The sequence below is a fragment of the Puma concolor genome, chromosome B1, assembly GCF_028749965.1.
Source record: "Puma concolor isolate L17-30 chromosome B1, mPumCon1.1.hap2, whole genome shotgun sequence".
Lineage (NCBI taxonomy): Eukaryota > Metazoa > Chordata > Mammalia > Carnivora > Felidae > Puma > Puma concolor.
Genome location: NC_141670.1, coordinates 50,379,425 through 50,399,830, shown reverse-complemented (window position 1 = coordinate 50,399,830; position 20,406 = coordinate 50,379,425). Strand labels below are relative to the sequence as shown.

At 35.0% G+C, this 20,406-nt stretch overlaps 1 protein-coding gene across 3 annotated transcripts in view; it reads right to left on the bottom strand.

The window, feature by feature from the left end:
- Positions 1-20,406, bottom strand: part of FZD3 (frizzled class receptor 3) — a 95,666-nt gene that overhangs the window by 57,016 nt on the left and 18,244 nt on the right. For 2 of the 3 annotated variants that reach the window (XM_025921803.2, XM_086703779.1), the window contains one exon: positions 2,142-2,338. In XM_025921803.2, the coding sequence (XP_025777588.1) occupies positions 2,142-2,338 (197 nt within the window). Of the gene's footprint in view, positions 1-2,141; positions 2,339-17,023; positions 17,278-20,406 lie in introns of those variants that run through there. The other variant, XM_086703780.1, reaches the window with a different exon arrangement.

The following is a 20,406-nucleotide window of genomic DNA, read 5'->3' as shown; positions in this document are numbered from 1 at the left end:
AAATAAATAAACATTGAAAAAAAAAATTAAAAAAAAAAAAAAAGAAATTGATTCAATGGATCCAGCTGGGGATCTGAACAAGTTTAGTAGAAGGAATGAATTGAAATTGCTAGCAAGAATGTTATTACAAGTGATGGGGCACAAAGCTTAAGCTAAGTAAGGAAATAAATTAGATTAGGAAGAGGGATATGAGGAAGGGGAAATAAAAATCCAAAGTCTGGGAGTGTCAATTAAGTTCAAGAACAGCAGGAACAAGGATTTGAGCAATGCAGAAGAATGAAAGGTTGTTAGGGGCGCTGGGTGGCTCAGTCGGTTGAGCGTCCAACTTCAGCTCAGGTCATGATCTCGTGGTTGAGGAATTTGAGCCCCGCATCTGGCTTTGTGCTGACAGCTCAGAGCCTGGAGCCTGTTTCGGATTCTGTGTCTCCCTCTCTTTCTGTCCCTCCCTCGCTCATGCTCTGCCTCTGTCTCAAAAATAAACAGTAAAAAAAATTTAAAAAAAAAAAAAAAAAAAAAAAAAAGAATGAAAGGTTGTTATGAAAGACCACCGCGCCAGACTTTAAGGTTTCAGAGTTAGTCATAGTCAATCCCAGACAACAGTGAGGACATAAAATAGATTTAATCCCAACAAAACAAAGAAATAAAGATAATAATGAGATGTCTATACTTGTATACAAACTGTTAATATAAAAGACTACTAAACAGTGGGAGTTAATTACAAGAAACAAAATAGGGTTCTTGCCCAAGCAATTCATAGCTGTTATAAACACCAAGAAATTAACAGACTTCTAAAAGAGGAACTATAAACACTACCACATTCTTGGGGAGAAGGTGGATGAATGGTTACATGGGGCTAGATAAAAAAACAGGTTAAACATGTGGGAAACAGAATAAACAAATACAAGAAAGCAAAATGTCCGTGAACTGACTAGGAGAAACTAATATGTTTTATTTCTTAAGTTTTTCAAATGCCAAATGAGAGTAACAAGTCCTGCTATTAACCTACCTCCAAGGGCCATTGTTAGATGGTAAACAAAATTAATTTTAAACATGAAGGAAAAGAGAATGTTCACTGCAGCATTATTGATAACAGAAAACACCCAGAAATAACTTAAGTGACCATCAACAGGAAATGGCCAAATTACCCTAGAATATTAATACCATTATGTAGCAATTAAAAGGAATGAACCAAACCTACAGATACAACTATATACACATATAAAAAAAATTAATGTTGTTTATAGATATGTGTATATGTAGCAAGAGTATAAAAACAAATATAGGAATGATTAACAACACAATCATTATTACCTCATCTCTGAGGAGGAAAGAAAGGAATGAAATCAAGATAGGTACCAAGAAAGGAACTTTCAACTCTATCTGTATTGTTTTATTTGAGGGGAAAAAAAAAAAAAGTGACTGAGGCAAGTATCACAAAATGTTAAGACTGGATAAAGTTAGACAACAATAGGTACATACCCATTTATCTTACTATTCTTTATCCTCGAAATACTTCACAATACAGAAAGGTACATTATCATATAAGAAATACAGTATTACTGTACACGTTATTACTCTCATATAAATCTGTAAGACTGTCTAGTAAACATCTTCGAATCTTTAGAAAATACTTACGATCTATATTTGGAAGTGATCTGAAAAGTATCTGACATTTTCTGATTCTGGTTTGCTAATACATGACAGAAAAGCAGAGTTGACAGAACTTCTTTAGTCATTAACACACTTAAATCATATGGATACTTAACTTTCATTAAATCATCATTAAAGACATTTAATGGTGAGGTAACGAATGATTATTTTCTTCTCCATATTTTCTAACTGCATTACTCATACTTGTATAACCAGAAATTTTTTGAGGAAAAAAATTGTCTTGTTTTTCTTCATTCTTTTAAAAATTTCTTCACAGAAATTCTGTTTTTTCTTTTCTACCTTTTTCATTTAGTGATTCCAAGTCCCTAAGGAAATGAACAGTTCAGAGGTCATGAAACCTCTGTTCAAAATTAAAACTAATATATGCTACATTTCAAAAGTTTTAAAAAACTGATGAACTAGAAAATAGGTAATTTTAACATACTGCAGCATACCATAAGTAATGATCTATGAAAATCTGATTTTCGCACCTACTGCATTCCATATCTTCAGGCCAAGGAACACCAAACATCTCCATGAGCTCCGAACACTCACTGTAAGCCCGTTGACACAGCCTACGACAGGGAAGTGTGACACGTCCATATTCCATACAAATAGGAGCATAGAGTGCACAAAGAAATGGCCGAAAATCCCGAGAACAATCCAGATTCACCATTGGGTGGAATGGCTAGGAAAAAGTTAAAATTGAATAATTAAAGAAGGAGTTGTATACAAGTTAAAGTTTACTATATAAAATATTACAAGATTCTTTTTTTTTTTCCATTTTAAAAATGTCTGGAGGTTACTAAAATTTTCTGAAAAAAAGATTTTGTTTTTCTAAACAAAATCCTCTTAGCTATATCCCTGAAGAGTCTGAATTGGTTAAGACTGAGTTATATCTCAGAATCTAAATTTTGATTCTTAAAGGTGATATTAATGAAGAGGCAGGGCTCAGAATCACATTATGATCCATTTTACATATGAAAATAAAAATTCATGAAAGATATGCCAAATGCTCAAAAAAGTGATTACTGCTTGGCGACAGGATTTTAAGAAATTTTGATTTTCTTCTTTTCATGTATTTCAATTTCTACATTTTCTTCAACTAACAAGTATCAACAGAGAGCAGACAAAAGTTAAAAGAGGAAAGGGAGAGGGGGTGGAGGAAGAGAAGTAGTTATACATAGCAGTAGTTATTTTGAGCGTAAGGGAGAGGGAAGAATCTCTCACATTTGTCCATATTTTCTTGGTCTTGTTACATTAAAAATTTTATAGAGAGTTCTTTGAACTCTGGTATCACATAATGTAAGCAGAAATAACACTGTAAGCTGATATTAAGGAAACAAAAGGAAAAAATAGCGGCGCAAACATAAAACCATGTTAAAATAATTATAACCACAAGAATAGATAAAATATCCCAATAAATGTGCACCTGGGTTTTTGACTATCAAATACATTTCCCACTTATTTATACAATAATTTCAGAGTCATTGCTGATTTTGATCTGGTAACACATATTTTCACCACTAAGCCTTTCTACTGAGTACGAATCAATTTCTACATTGATATATAATATTTTCCAAAGGTCCGCCATACACAATGCAGTCAGAAAACCAAGAGTCACTTCAGAAAACTGATGTCAAAGTTAACTGTATAATGAATGTGGTAACCAACAAATAACAATAAACTGTATATGGCCATCACTTCCATGAATGAAGGAATAGTTTATGTTATACCAATGTTTCCATCAAAAACAATTTTAAAATACAGAAAAAAAGTTTAAAAACACCTATTTAAAGCTACTGAAGAACTGCTGAAGTAAAAGAACTAAAAGAACCAAGAATACAGAGAGCAGGGAAACATGGAGAGGTGGCCTGATAAATGCAGCCACTTTTCCAAGTAGGTATTTGTTGAAATTGGGCATAAGGCAAGAGGCCGTGAATCAGGCTTTGACTGGGCTGGTGCTAGAAAACGGAGAAACCAGCAGAACTGTGGTGGTCTTACAAGGCTACAAACAAAATTCAAAACAAAAGGAATAACACACAGGTGAGAAGGGCAAGTGCCAAGGATAGAGTCTGACACAGAGCCAATTTTCCCTTCAAGAAATTTGAGAATTCTGAACTGCATAAGGAAGGACACTAAGAAGCTAAGCAGAAAACCTCTGAAAAGCAGAGTGGAGATTTTGGCAGTTTTACATGCTGGATTAGAGTTCAAGTTCTGCCAGGGGAACTGAACATACCAGACTCAGCCTCTGAATGGCTATACTCGAGTTGCAGGAGCAAATTAGAGGGAGGCAGAGACCTGCCAAAACTGTAACCCAGCCTCAACTCAGCTCACTTCCTGATGGAAGTAAGGTGATCTCCCATTTATCTGCTTATCAGAAGAAAGGGTGAACCTCCTCTGGAGCTATATGACATCATCTGGAACCTCACCAATATTTTGTAATATCTAACACTCAATAAAAAATTACTAGGCATTTCTAAAAAACAGGACCACATTGGGCACTTGGGTGGCTCAGTCGGTTGAACAGCCAACTTAGGCTCAGGTCATGATCTTATGGTTAGTGAGTTTGAGCCCTGCATCGGGCTCTGTGCTGACAGCTAGGAGCCTGGAGCCTGCTTCAGATTCTGTCTCCCTCTCTCTCTGCCCCTTCCCAGCTCATGCGCTCTTTCTCTCTCAAAAATAAACATTAAAAAACAAAACAAAACAAAAACAGGACCATACGATTAAAACCCAGAAAAAAAATTACATTGATTTGGTGACCCAGCTATTGATCTTAATACACAAGACTGTATATAATTACATCAAATATATTCAGGAAAACAAAAATGTATTTTATCAGAAACTAAAATCTATTATAAAAGGAATCAAATGGAAATTCTATAACTGAAATATACAATCTGAAGAACTCATTAGATCAGAAGACAGAATTGGCAAAATGGAACACAAGACAATAGGAAATATTCAAACAGAAGCACACAGACCAAAAAAATACTGAAAAAATACATAAAATAAGAGACATGTAAAACATGGAAAAGTCTAAGATATGCATACCTGGAACCTCAGAAGGAGGGGAGAGAGAGAATGTGCAGAGGCAATATACAAAAAGATGATGACTGAGAATTTTCTAAAACTAATTGAAGACAACAACCTACAGATTCAAAAACTTTTACAAACCCCAAGGATAAATACAAGAAAATCACACCTAGGCAAATGTTATCTCAATTGTTGAAAACAGAAGAAAAATATCTAAAAAGCAGCCAGTGTTAAAAAAGACAACTTACTTTTAACAGACGAACAGTTAACATTCAGAGCTTGCTTTGGAAAACCATAAATCAACAGAACTTAAAGAGCTAAGAAAATAGAACTGCAAACCCATAATTCTATAGCCAGCAAAAATATCCTTCATAAATGAAGGCAAAGTAAAGACATTTTCAGACAGACAAAAATGGGAGAAAATAGGTCACCAGCAAACCTGCACTACAAGGAATACTCAACAGTTCTTTAGACAGAAGGAAAACGATCAAAGATGAAAACTCCAGAAGTACTTAAAAGAAACAAAAGGGGTGAATATGTGGGAAAATATAAATGAATACTCCTTGTACCAATAACAAAATAATGCCTTAAAATACATACAACCCACAGGTATATTAATATATAATAATCAAATGGAAAAGATGGGAGGCCAGAGGAACACTAATGGGGTAGTGGTTTAAACAATGATTTTTATTAGAATATTATATAAGTCATGGGTACATATCAATTTCTATGATAAGCAATAAAAAAATGCACAACATGGTAAAAGAGAGGCAAACAGAGTAACACAAAAGGCGGCAAAACTGGAAAGAAACACAAAACAGTCTGGACATATTGAAATCAAATAGTAAGATAGTAAATATTAACCCAAGTATATTAGTAATTACTTTAAATATACATGGACTAAAAACTCTAAGTAAAAGACTAAGAGTTTTGGACTAGGTAAAAACAAAAACAGGAAAAAAAAACCCCAACTATGCTGTTAACAAAAGACATTTTTCAATATAAGCAAATGGCTTAAAAATAAAAGAAAAAGGGGCTCCTGGGTGGCTCAGTCAGTTGAGTGTCCAACTTCAGCTCAGGTGTCATGATCTCACAGTTTGTGAGTTTGGGCCCCGTATCGAGCCCTGTGCTATCAGCTCAGAGCCTGGAGCCTGCTTCGAATTCTGTGTCTCCCTCTCTCTCTGCCCCTCCCTCACTCACACTCTGTCTCTCTCTGCCTCTTAAAAATAAATTTAAAAATTTTTTTTTAAATAAGTAAAAGAAAGGTAAATGGTAATGGAAGAATTAGCCAAAAGAAAGAGTAGATTTTATGACAAGTGTTCCCAGAGATAAAGAGCATTTCATAAGACAAAGAATCAATTCACTGATCCTAAAAAGCAAATCTAAACATATATGCACCACTTAACATAGCTTCAAAATATTTTAATCAGAAATAGACAAAAGGGAAAATGTACAAACCCACACTCTGAGCGAAAGACTGATACACTTCTTTCAGTAAGTGACAGAAGAGTGAGGCAAAAATTCTGTAAGAATACAGAAAATCTAAACAAGCCAACTACAAATTTGATCTACATATTTATAATCATGATGCCCAACAATGACTGGATCCTATTTAACACACACATGGAATCTATCAAAATTGACCATATTCTAGATCCTAAAAATCATGCCACAACAAAACAGAGAACTAAAATCATTCATAGAAGGTTCTATGACTAAAATGTAATTAAGGTAGAAAAAAGTTACAGAAAAAGCCCAAACCCACTGTTTGAAATAGCAGACAACAAGCTTGTAAATAACTCATAATCAACAAAAGGAATCATAATTGAAATTTAAATTGTACAATTATATAGATTATATAGAGAAGTAAATAAAAACAATAAAATAACAGCAAAAGCTGTACTGAGAAGAAATTTACAAGCCGATATACACATATAAGAAACTAAGAAAGCCTGAAAACAAGCAATGATATTAGCACCATCTCCAGAAGCTAGAAAAAGAGTGGCCAAACTTAGAGAATATAGCAGACAGACAATAATTAGGAAAAGAAAAAGGAGGGAAAAAAAAAAAAACCCAAAATCTCAAATTACCAATATCAGAAATGGAGGAGAGAACATTACTAGAAAAATAATGTAGATATCATAAATAATAAATTTGATATGTTAGATGAAATGAACAAATGCCTTGGGAAAAAATTAAAATTTACCAAAACTCAAAGAAAATCCAGTCTTCTATCTACAAAGAAATTTAATCCATTATTAGCAATGCCCCCCCCCAAAGAAACCTCTAAGTTATGATGAATTCACTAGAAAAATGTATCAAACATCAAAGCAAGAAGTTGCAGTAATCATACACAAACTCTAAAAAAGGAAAAAAAGGAACCTTTCCCAATTCATCTTATGAAACCAGAGTAATTTTTATAACAAAACCCAACGGGACTACCTAAGAAGGAAAATTATTCTTCATGACCATAGATGTAAAAATCATATCCCAGTATCAGTAAATTAATCCATAATATATAAAAAAAATCAATATACCACACTAAATGCACTTTTTCCCCAGTTAATATAATTAATGTCATTAATTGAAAAAGGGGGGGTAGGGGCGCCTGGGTGGCTCAGTCGGTTAAGTGGCCGACTTCGGCTCAGGTCATGATCTCGCGGTCCGTGAGTTCGAGCCCCGCATCAGGCTCTGTGCGGACAGCTCAGAGACTGGAGCCTGTTTCAGATTCTGTGTCTCCCTCTCTCTGACCCTTCCCATTCATGCTCTCTGTCTCAAAAATAAATAAACGTTAAAAAAAATTAAAAAAAAAAAAAGAAAAAGGGGGGTAATCACACGATCCATTAAATAGCTGTAGTAAAAGTATTAGATGAAATTCAACATCCATTTATTATGAACTCTTAAGAGACTAAGAAATTTCCTCAAATCTTATGTCAAGTATATACATCAAACCACAGAAAACCTCATACTTGTTGGTAAATTATTGAAGGCTTCCTGAGATCAAAGATGAGACAAAAATAACTGTTACCACTATCTTATTTAACACTGTATTGAAAGTCCTCACCAAGGCAGTAAAAACATAGGAATAAAAGGTAAAAGAATTAGAAAGCAAGAAATATAAAAATTAAAGTATATGGATCAGAAAGAAACTATCATTATTCATAGAGGACTTGTGTTCTAGTTACCAAACTTTTATCTCTGTTCCACATTCACTCTTCAATATCAATGCTCTATGATAATAGATGGGATTTATGTCACCACTTCTCCTTTACAGTAAGCATGTGTTTAAACTTTCTCAATAAAGAGTGTTAGAGGAACACTGCAGGACAAAGGGGGCTTCCTTGTTGGTTGTGGCTGCTGCGCAGTCAGGCAGCAGTGCAAATGTAAAGAAATCTATGGTGCTGTGTTCCAGCCATGTGCCCAGAAAGGTCTCTTAGTAAGTAGCCTCACAATCACGACATAGCCTAGTGACACCCTTCCTGCAGCCCTTCCAATATGGACACTGAATGCTTGAGGCCTCCTACCTGTGGCAGTGCCTTGACTCCCTCTATCTACTCAACCACCAGCTAACACTGCTTCTTGCTTGCCCAGCAACCATGGACCAGCTCTGGCCCAGGCAACCCAGTGAACGTCTCTGCCATCCACTGAGTTGCAACTACATCATCTACAATTAAGGTCTGAGCCTTGGTGTTTGGAAGTCCCTTCCAAGATTGTCCCTCTGCCCTAGAGAGCCCTACTGAGCTCTCTCTATATTTTATAAATACTCTCCTATAATGGCTTATTTTTATTATACTTCTCTTATTTAAATCATTGAGTGTGTCTGCCTTTTTTTTTTAACTTTTTTTTTTTTAATGTATATTTTTGAGAGAGAGAGAGAGAGGTGGGGGGGGGGGGGGAGGATGAGTGCCAGAGGGGAAGAGAGGGAGACACAGAATTTGAAGCAGGCTCCAGGCTCTGAGCTGTCAGCACAGAGCCCGACGTGGGGCTCGAACTCATGAAATACAAGATCATGATCTGAGCCAAAGTTGAACGCTTAACCAACTGAGCCAGCCAGATGCCCCAAGAGTGTCTGTCTTCTAATAGAACCAGACTAATAAAAACCTGTCACAAAGAAAATCCAAAATAATCTATAAACCATTAGAATAAATGAATTTACTAGGAACACTGGATACAAAGTCAATAAAGATAAAAGCTATGTTTCTACCTTTCAGGAATATACTAAAAATGAAATTAAAAAAAAAAAACAATAGAAATTAAGAAAAAACTTCAGTTTAAGACCATCAAAAGTACAGCATCCTATATTCAGGAATAAAGTTAACCAATGTGGTGCAAGACAGAAAACTACGACGTGTTACTGAAAAAAACTGAAGACAACCTAACAAATAGACATCCTATATTCAGGAATATAGGATTGTCCTCTAGGACAATGTTGTTAAGATGGCAATAGTCCTTAAAGTGATCCAGAGATTCAATTTAAACCCTTAAAATGGCATTTTTTTTTTTTTTTTGCAAAAATGGAAAAGTTGATCCTAAAATTCCTATGGAATTGCAACAGAGTCTGAACAGATCAAAACAACATTGGAAAAAAGAACAAAGTTGGTGTACTCATACTTTCCAATTTCAAAACTTAACATAAAGCTATAGTAATCAAAACACTCTGGTATTGGCAGAAGTCTAAACATGCAAAAGAATAAAGCTGGGGACCCTGTGTTATACCACATACAAAAATTAACTCAAAACTTGTAAAAGAAAATAGAGGTAAACCTTCATGACCTTGGATTTGGCAATGGTTTCTTAGATCTGACAACAAAAGCACAAGCACAAAAGAAAAAAAACCAGATATATCAGACTTCATCTAAACAGAATGCTTTCATATATTTCAGAACATTTTCAGTAGAGTACACAGACAACTCACAAAATGGAAAAAAAATATTTATAAGACATATATCTGATAAGAGTCTAGTAACCAGAATACATAAAGAACCCCACAACTCAACCAAAAGACAACCTAATTTTTTGAATGGGCAAAGAACTTGAAGAGACATTTGTTTAAAGAAGTTAATGCAATGGCCAATAAACATGAAAAAATGTTCAATGTCATTAGGGAAACGTAAATCAAAATGACAATGAGATACTATATTACACCAAGATAGCTGTAATCTATAAACAAACAAATAAATGAATGAATAAATAACAAATGCTGACAAGGATATGGAGAAATCAGAACCCCCATGTGTTGCTGTGGGAATGCAAAATGATGCGACCACTATGGAAAACAATTTGGTGATTCCTTAAGAAGTTAAACATAGATTACCATATGACCCAGCAATTTTACTCCTAGGTATATACCCAAAAGAATTAAAAAATGATGCTCAAGGGAAAACTTGTATATGAATTTTTACAGAACATTATTTGTAATAGCCCTAGAGAGCAAAATAAAGCAAAAACAAGCAAAGAGAAGGAATAAAGAAGAAAAATTGGGGCACCTGGGTGATCAGTCAGTTACGCATCTGACTTCAGCTCAGGTCATCATTTCGTGCGTGGTCCAGGAGTTCAAGCCCTGCATCGGGCTCTGTGCTGACAGCTCAGAGCCTGAAGCCTGCTTCGGATTCTATGTCTCCCTCTCTCTCTGCCCCTCCCCAGCTCATGCGTGTGCACGCATGCTCTCTCTCTCTCAAAAACAAACATTAAAAAATTAAAAAAAAAAAGAAAAAATCAATAAAACTGGAAACAGTAAAATAGAGAAAAATCACTCAAATAAGAGCTGGTTCTTTGAAATTACCAATAAAATTGATTAGCTTCTGGCAAGATTATTTAAGTTTATTTATTTTGAGAGAGAGACAGAGAGAGAGAGAGACAGAGAGAGAGGGAGACAGTGTGTGTGTGTGTGTGTATGGGAGGGAGGGAGGGAGGGAAAGGGAGGGAGAGGGGGAGAGAGAGAGACAATCCTGAGAAGGCTCTGCATTGACAGCATGGAGCCCAACGCGGGTCTTGAACTCTCACAAACCATGAGATCATGACCTGAGCAGAAATCAAGAGTTGGATGCTTTTAACCAACTGAACCACCCAGGTGCCCCTAGCAAGGCTATTAAATAAAAAGGAAAAACACAAATTACCAATACTAAGACTGAAAAAGAAGATGTCACTGAGGCTCCACAGGCATTAAAAAGGCAGTTGGGCGGGGGGGGGGGGGGGGGGGTGCGGGCACCTGGGTGGCTCAGTCGGTTAAGTGACCAACTTCGGCTCAGGTCATGATCTCATGGTTGTGGGTTTGAGCCCCACGTAAGGCTCTGTGCTGAACACTTGCTCGGAGCCTGGAGCCTGCTTCAGATTCTGTGTCTCCTTCTCTCTCTGCCCCTCCCCCAATTGTGTTCTGTCTCACTCTGTCCTTCAAAAATAAATAAATGTAAGGAAAAAAAATTTTTTAAATAAATAAAAAATAAAAATAAATAAAAATAAAAGGCAATAAGGGAATATTACAAACAACTCTGTGCACATAAACTAGACGCCTTACATGAAGTAGACCAATTCTTCAAAGTCAGACTACCAAAACTCACTCAAGATGAAGCTGATAATCTGAATAGTCCTGTTAAGTACTAAAGAATTTGAATTTGTGGTTAAAAACCTCCAGAAAAGAAATGTCCAGGCCAGATGGTTTCATAGCTAAAATCTAACATTTAAAGAAATAGTAACACCAATTCTACATAATCTCTTCAAGAAAACAGCAGAGAAGGGAACACATCTCAATTAATTCTATGAAACAAGGGGTGTTTAATATTAAAACCAAACAAAGATAGCACAAAAGAAGAAACTACAGACCAGTATCTCTCATGAACATAAATGTAAAAATCCTTAAAAAACAGTAGCAAAGCAAATCCAAAAATATATTAAAAGCATTATATACCACAACCTAGTAGAGTTTCCTCCAGAAATTCAAGGCTGGCTCAATATTCAAAAACCAATTAATGTAATCCCAAATTACCAGGCTAAGAGAAAAATCGCATTATCATACCAAATGATGCAGAAAAAGCACTCATGAGGGGCACCTGGGTGACTCAGTTGGTTGAGTGTCCAACTTCAGCTCGGGTCATGATCTCACATTTCATGAGTGCAAGCCCCACATCGGGCTCACTACTGTCAGCACAGAGCCTGCTTCAGATTCTCTGTCTCCCTCTCACTGTCCCTCCCCTGCTTACACTCTCTCAAAAATAAATAAAATGTTAAAAAAAGAAAAAGAAAAAGCACTCATGATTTTAAGTTTTCAACAAACTAGAAATAGAAGATAATTTCCTCATCTTGATAAAGAACATCTACAAACACCCTGCAGCTATCATAATTAATGGTGAAACATGGATTCTTACTCCTAAGATTGGAAATAAGGGAAGGATGCCTATTCTTACCACTCTTATTCAACATGGGACTGGAAACCCTGCCAATACAATAAAGCAAGAAAAGGAGAAACTGGAAAAAGAAAACTGTTCCTATTTGCAGGTGACATTATTGTCTACGTAGAAAATCCCAAGGCATTTACAAACAACACCTCTTTGAACTAGTGAGTTCAGTAAGGTTGCAGGACACAAGAAAAACATACAAAAACCCCAACTATTTCTATATAGATTTGCATTCCATATATAAAGAGCACATGAAAAACTAAAACAATACACTTATAACCACAAAAGAAAGAAAGAAAGAGAAAAAGAAAAAGAAAGAAAGAAAAAACACCTGCGTAGAAATTCAACAAAACATGTAAAGGACTTGTATGCAAAAAACCATAAAACTCTGATAAAAATAAATCAAGGAATATAAAAAAAAAGACAGATATATACTTGTGTTAGTTTGCTAGGGCTACTGTAACAAAGTACCATAAGCTGAATGGCTTAAACAACAGAAATTCACTGTCTCATATATCTAAAAGCTAGAAGTCTGAATCAAGATGTCGACAGAACCATGTTTCCATGTTTGCTCTGCAGATGCTAGAGAAGGATCTGCTCCAGGCCTCTCTCCTAGCTTTTGGTATCCTCAGATTGTGATAGCATAAATCTGATCTTCACATTGCTTTCCCCCTGTGCCTCTTCACATCATCCCTCCATGTGTGTCTGTGTCCAAATTTCCCTTTTCTAAGGATACCAGTCATAACTGAATTAGGGCCCCTTCCTACTCCAGTATGACCCCATTTTAACTAATTACACTTGTAATGATCCTACTTCCAAAAAAGGTCACATTCTGAGGTACTGGAGTTAGAACTTCATCATATGTTTTAGGGGGACTCAATTCAACCCATAACAACACTGTTCATGGTTTGAAGATTCAACATTAAAGATGCCAATTCTCCCCCAAAAGATTTCCAGATTTAACGAAATTTTTATCAAAACTCAGCATGACTGTTAGTAGATAAAAAGGAACTTATTCTAAAATTATATGGGAGGGGCGCCTGGGTGGCGCAGTCGGTTGAGCGTCCGACTTCAGCCAGGTCACGATCTCACGGTCCGTGAGTTCGAGCCCCGCGTCAGGCTCTGGGCTGATGGCTCAGAGCCTGGAGCCTGTTTCCGATTCTGTGTCTCCCTCTCTCTCTGCCCCTCCCCCGTTCATGCTCTGTCTCTCTCTGTCCCAAAAATAAATAAATGTTGAAAAAAAAAATTTAAAATTATATGGGAAAAACAATAGGTTTTGAAAAAAAAGTGGAAAGAATCATGCTATCCAATTTTAAGACTTACTATATTGTTAACAGTAATCAAGACAATGTGGAGAATCAGTGGAGACAATGTGGACAATCAGTGGAGAGACAGATACAAAAGATCAACAGAACATAAAGAGAACCCAGAATTAAACCTAAGAATGGACAACTGATTTTTGAGAAAAGAGCAAGAGCAATTCAATGGTGAAAGGATAGTTTTTTCAATAAATTGTGCTGGAACCAGAGGACATTAATAGACAAGAAAATGAACCATACTTTATACAGATTAACTCAAAAGTGATCATGGATTTAAATGTACAAAACAAATAAGAAAGAAGAAGAAAGAAGAAGAAAGAAGAAGAAAGAAGAAAGAAGAATCTTCTGGACCAAGAGTTAGGTGAAAAGTTCTTAGAAATTATACCAAAAGGACAATCCATAAAGGAAAAAAAATTGGTAAATTGGACTTAATTTTAACATTTACAACTTTTGTTCTCTTCAGGACCTTGTTAAAAGGATATAAGGACATGCTACAGACTAGGATAAACTATTTGCACACCATACATCCAATAATGGATTTGCATCCAGAATATATATGGCATTCTGAAAACTCAAAAGAAACCATTGCAAAATGAACAAAAGACATAAATAGATATTTAACCAAAAAGGATACATGAATGGCAAATGAGCACACGAAAAGATGTTCACTATCACTAGCCACAAGGGAAATGTAAATTAAAATCACATGAGGTATCACTATATACATATATACTATATATATATTAGAAAAACTGAAATAAAAAACTGTGATAATACCAAATGATAGTAAGAATGCAGACAAAGTAAATCTCTCATACACTGCTGGTGAGAATGTAAAAAAAATTTTTACATTTATTTATTTTTGAGAGACAGAGAGAGACAGAGCATGAGCAGGGGAGGGGCAGAGAGAGAGGGAGACACAGAATCAGAAGCAGGCTTCAGGCTCTAAGCTGTCAGCACAGAGCCCAATGCAGGTCTTGAACCCACGAATCGTGAGATCATGACCTGAGCCGAAGTCAGACGCTTAACCAACTGAGCCACCCAGGTGCCCCTGTTGGTGAGAATGTAAAATGGTACAACCACTATGGAAAATAGTTCAGCAGTTTCTTAAAAATCCAAATATATGCTTATCACATGATCCAGCAATTACACTCCTGGGCATTTGTCCCCCAAAATAAAAATGTATGTCTACACAAAAACCTATACACCAATGTTCATAGCAACGTTATTTGTAATAGCAAAGAACTGGAAACTGAAATGTCCTTCAATGGGTGGTTGATTAAACAAATTGTGGTATATCTATAAAACAAAGTATTCTGAAATTAAAAATAATGACTACTGATACCTGGAATAACCAGTATGGATCCCAAACGGTATTATGCTAAGTGAAATAAAACCAATCTCAAAAGATTACGTACTATATGATTCCATTTATACAACATTCTTGAAATGACAAAATTATAGAGAACAAAGTAGTGGTTGCTTAGGATTGGAAAAAGGGAGGAGAGAGAAAATAAGCACGAGGGACTTCTTTGGTGGTGATAAAACAGTTCTTTAATGGTATATATTTTATATATAATTTTTATATATTTTATATATATTTAAGAGAAATATATCTATATCTGTGTATTTATATCTATATATAATTACAAAGACTAGGGGTGCCTGGCTGGCTCATTTGGTGAAGCATGCAACTCTTGATCCTGAGTTCAAGCCCCATGTTAGGCACAGAGCTTTTTTTTTTAAATTGCAGGGGCACCTGGGTGGCTCAGTCGGTCAAGCGTCCAACTTCAGCTCAGGTCATGATCTCAGGCTTGTTGAGTTCAGACCCGGAGTCAGGCTCTGTACTGACAGTTTGGAGCCTGGAGCTTGCTTGGGATTCTGTGTCTCCCTTTCTCTCTGCCCCTCCCTTGCTCACGCTCTGCCTGTCTTTCTCAAAAATAAACAAACATTAAAAAAATAAACATTTTAAAAAGTTGCAAAGACTACACACAGATGGACAAGTGCATATACACACACAAAACTGAGTACATGTAAAAACTGATGAAATATGATAAGGCCTGTAAATAATGTCTATAGTACCAATGTTAATTGCCTAGTTTTGATGCTGTATGCTAGTTATATAAGATACTAAGACGGGGGGGGGGGGGGTAGCAGGTAGGGGTGGAGCAGGCTAGGTAAGGTACAAAGAATTTCTCTGTACTGTTTTGTAAATTACTATAAAATTAAAAATTAAAAACATATCCACATGCTAATGATATATGTACATACATGCACATGTATGCCTTTTAATGTATGTCTTAGGTCTCAAAACTTGCTTGGTACTTAGCAATATATAAAATACCAACCAATCCATACCAACCAATCCAATATCGCTGTGTTACTATGTTAGTTAAACCTCCATTGATTTGAGTGGCTATTTTGTGCTGCCTGCAATGAGCCTAAAGCTAAAACTTCATGCTTTTGCCATTTATTAGCTATTAAGTATCCTGTGCTGAGTATCTCAGCTAGTTAATTACTAACACTAAAGGGACAGGCAGTGTTCTAAGTGTCTTACACACATTATCTCATTTAATCCTCTCAATAATCCCATAAGGTAGGTACTATTAGTAATCACATTTTATAATATATATGAAGAAAATGAGACACAGAAATCAAGTAACTTGCCCAAGATCACAGAGCTACAAAGAGACCCAAGAGTCAAGACCCTGACATTCCTGTCTAGAGCCCTTGAACTTAATGTTCTACATAACCTCCCTAAACTTCAATTTTCTCCTCTGTAAAATTGTCTTAAGAACATATAAATAATAGTATATTCAACAGTTAGCATACAGAACCCAGCAAAAGCTTTAAAAAGGGATTAAGGAAGCACTGCAAGTTAACAGAGCAATAGCAATCCTATAAGGTGGGTGTAAGGAACCCTGAATTCCCTGTTCTCAACAAGTAAAAGTCAACTGGAATGATGTGATTAAAAAGAAAAACAAAACATGGATGAATATCAAAGTCATTATGCTGGGTAAAGGAAACCAGACCAAAAAAAAAAAAAAAAAATAGGTACCATATGATTATATAAAACTCTAGTAAATGAAAACTAATCCACAGTGACAGAAAACAGATCACTAGTTGCTTGGAGCAGGGTGTAACGATGGGGGTAGACTACAAAGGCACACAAGAAAGCTTTTGAGGTAACAGAAATGTTCTATATCTTGACTGTGTTGATTGGTTTCATGGGTATATAATTTGTCAGAACAATGAACACTTTAGGTGAAGTTGTGTATATATACTGTACCTCAATAAAGCAGTTATACAAAAACAAAAATATTAATATTTTTCAAATGAGCAAATTGCATTGACTAACAATTTTAAACTCAGCAAAATCAAAATTAAATGAGGTAGCCTGAATACTGTAAAGCCGAGAATATATAAGAAATACTATTAAAGTTCTATCAAATAGAAAAACAATTTAGCTGATTAATTTTTTAAAGATTCCTACTGAGTACCTCCTTAAATAGTAATATTTTTGTTCACTAAATCAAGACCAAGGTATACGAAGTTTACAAACTGAAAAGTAACTTTCTAAAATTAAATTTCTGGTTTCTACAACAAAGGTGCAGTACATGGAACCTTCTATTCTTTGTTCAAATTCAAATCAACCAAGCCTTTGTGCTCCCATTCTCTTTCTTCTTTCAAATTTCCATTCCTGTTACCATAGGAACCTGGTAGCTGACAAGCCTTCAAGCAAGCAACAGCTCAAGCTTAGCAAGGGGTATGAAAAGGGACCAGAGTCAAAGGCCAAAATTTGACTCATGAGAATCAGAATTCCAATCTTTGTCATTCTACAAAGGGTCTGGTAACCATAGAAACTGTATCCTACTGGGTTTGGGAATATTATGACTAAATTCACTAAATGTGAAACCAAATGTGGAATGGTCTTGGAAATTCAAAAAAATGGTATTCATTCTATTTCAGATCCAAATTAGGATAAGAAATTATTCAAAAACAACTTTTTACAATAATTTTAAATGATTAAAAATAAGACCTTTAAAAAACTCCTTTTCTGTAAAAATAAATTCTCAATGAGAAAGGATCTAAAACTTCAGGAATTTTGTATTAAAAAAAGTTCTAGGTTTGAAGAACACCCTTAACCTATAAATTTGCTTTTCTTTTACAAATCTTAATTAAAAAAAAAGTCTTGAGATAGCGGTTTGCAGAAATTTGCCATTATGAGAGGAACATGTTTATCTTCTTAAGTCAATGGAGAGTTCCCAGAGCAACCCGTAACATTTGACTTTAAGGAAGCAAATTTTAATATTTCAAATATCATGAACAGTTCAGAACTATGGTTTCTCTCAAAGGATAAAAGTTTACAAAATTCCACCCCACTTCATAATTTAATTGGAAATAAGTATTTTAAAGGTATTTCTTTAAAGTGATTTGTCATACAAGAAAATCAAAGAAAAAATTTTTTAAGTTTTTCCACAGAGTCAGAAATAAATAAATGCAATTAATTCTCTACTACTTCTATGTACATTTTTCTATTTAGAAGATTCTTAACTACTGACAGGTTTCCCTGTCACACAACAGACTTTTCAAGCTACTTCACTAGATTGTTGTTTGCTTAGGGAAAATCACCTATGAATACTAACCCAAACAAAAGATAATAAGGGAAATAAATTTGATAATACATGTATTCTGAAGATATAAACCATGAATTGCAAGAATATAATCAAATTTCGTTTTCTAAAAAGCCTACCTACAAAACGTTAATTACTACTACTACACAGGGGTATATTATACTGTTTTCTTACAAAAATCAACAAAAAAAATCTTTCTAGGCCCATTCAAATACTTTCTACAACTGATCCCTTTCACATAAGATCCTTTGTTTCAGTCATTCAATCAAAATATATTTAATATACGAACTCTTAGGTACTACAACTGAGAACTAAACAAAAAAGAACAGTTTGGATTATTAAAAAAAAAAAGTTTCTGTACTAATGTTACTATTTTAAAGGCACAATATGTTTCTTACAGAAAAATAAAAAAATACAAACATTAAATAAGACATAGAAAACACAAATAAATTGTACTAATTCAGGAAAACCACTGTTGGCCTTGGTGAAAATCCTTCCACATCACTTATTCTGCATAAACATGCATATATATTTTTTTAAACAAAAACAGGATGATACCATACATGTTATCTACTTTTTTTTTTCCTACTTAATAATGTATCAAATCCAACCATTAGAATTCTGACAAAAGATAAGAGACTATTTAAGGCAGAAGGAACATTAAGGGCCTAGAGATGGGAAAGGTGGGTTGCTCTGTTCTTTTGCGTAATTACATTACTTATAAGTACAAACACATAAATGTTCAAAGTTCTGAGTCACTCTGACCAGTTGTTCCTCACCCCTGAAAAGGCAAAGTAAAATACTAGTGTTCACAGTTACGTAGTACTCTTGGTACTGGGATTACCATCCCCATTCCCATCCAGCACACTCCTATTTACAACTCCAGGAGATCAAGTGCTTAGATATAACATCATAACCCTGACCAAGTCTGACTACTATCATCTCTTAAGGAACTTACAGTTTATAAAGTTCATTAATTAATTCAAACACTTATTTAGCACCTCCTATGTGTGAGGCATTATGTTGGGTACTAGGTATACAAAGATGAGTAAGGACAAGCTCTGGTTTCAAAAGCAAAAGACAGAAAACCCGAATGTCCATTAACAGTAATTGAATGAAAAAAAATGAGAACAACTTAACACCCATTAGGATGACTATTATAAAAACAAAAAACAAAAATAAAAAATAACAAGTGTTAGCGAGAATGTGGAGAAACTGGAACCTTTGTGGCACTGCTGATGGGAATATAAAATGGAGCAACTGCTATGGAAAACAGTATGGTGGTTCCTCAAAAAATTAAACAGAATTATCATATGTCCCAGCAATTCCACTTCTGGGTATATATCCCCAAAAATTGAAAGCAGAGATTCAAACAGGTATTTACACACATGTTCACAGCAGCATTATTTGTCATAGACAAGAGGTCGAAGGAACTCAAGTGTTTGATGGATGAGTGGATAAACAAAATGTGGTGTGTATATATACCATGGAATATTATTTGGTTTTAAACAGAAAGGAAATTCTGGCATATCCTACATGAATGAACTTTGAAGACATTATGTTAAGTGAAATAAGCCAGTCACAAAGGAGAAATATTGTATGATTCCTCTTATTATTGGGTACTTAGAGTAGTCAAACTCAGAGAGAAAGAAGAATGGAGGGAGGGTGCCAGGGGCTCAGAGGAGGGGAGAATGGGGAGTTATTGTTTACTATGTACAGAATTTCAGTTTTGTTAGATGAAAAAGTGCTACGGATAAATAGTGGTTATGACTACATAACAAGATGAATATACTTAGTGCACTGAACTATAGTGCACAATTCTTAAAAGGATTGGAATGGTGAACTTTATATGTATTTTACCAGTTAAAACAAATATTTGTAATGAATAATATCTGTAAATATTACTATGGAATATCCATGATATTATTGTCAAACGGAAAAATATAGAGAAAACAAATACTCTATCAAAGAAAGGTAAAAGAATACATGTTTATTACATAAACATTTCACATAAATATATTTATGATTTTTCAATGGAAGAATAAGCAAAAAGTTTTTAAAATGACTACATTTAGGAGGAAGAAAAGAACAAGGTAGAAGGGAAAGGGCCAGAAACTAAACTTCTCTGAATATATCTTGTTCTATATATAAAATTGTAAAACACAATTATAAAATAAATTTTAAGTTTATTAATTTTGAGCAGGGGAGGGGCAGAGAGAGAAAGGGAGAAAGAGAATCCCAAGCAAGCTCTGCACCAGCAGCACTGAACCCAATGCAGTGCCTGAAGTCACAAACCATGAGATCAAGAGTCACTCAACTGAATAAGCCACTAAATTTAGACCAAAAAAAATTTTTTAAGTTATTCCTCAAAAA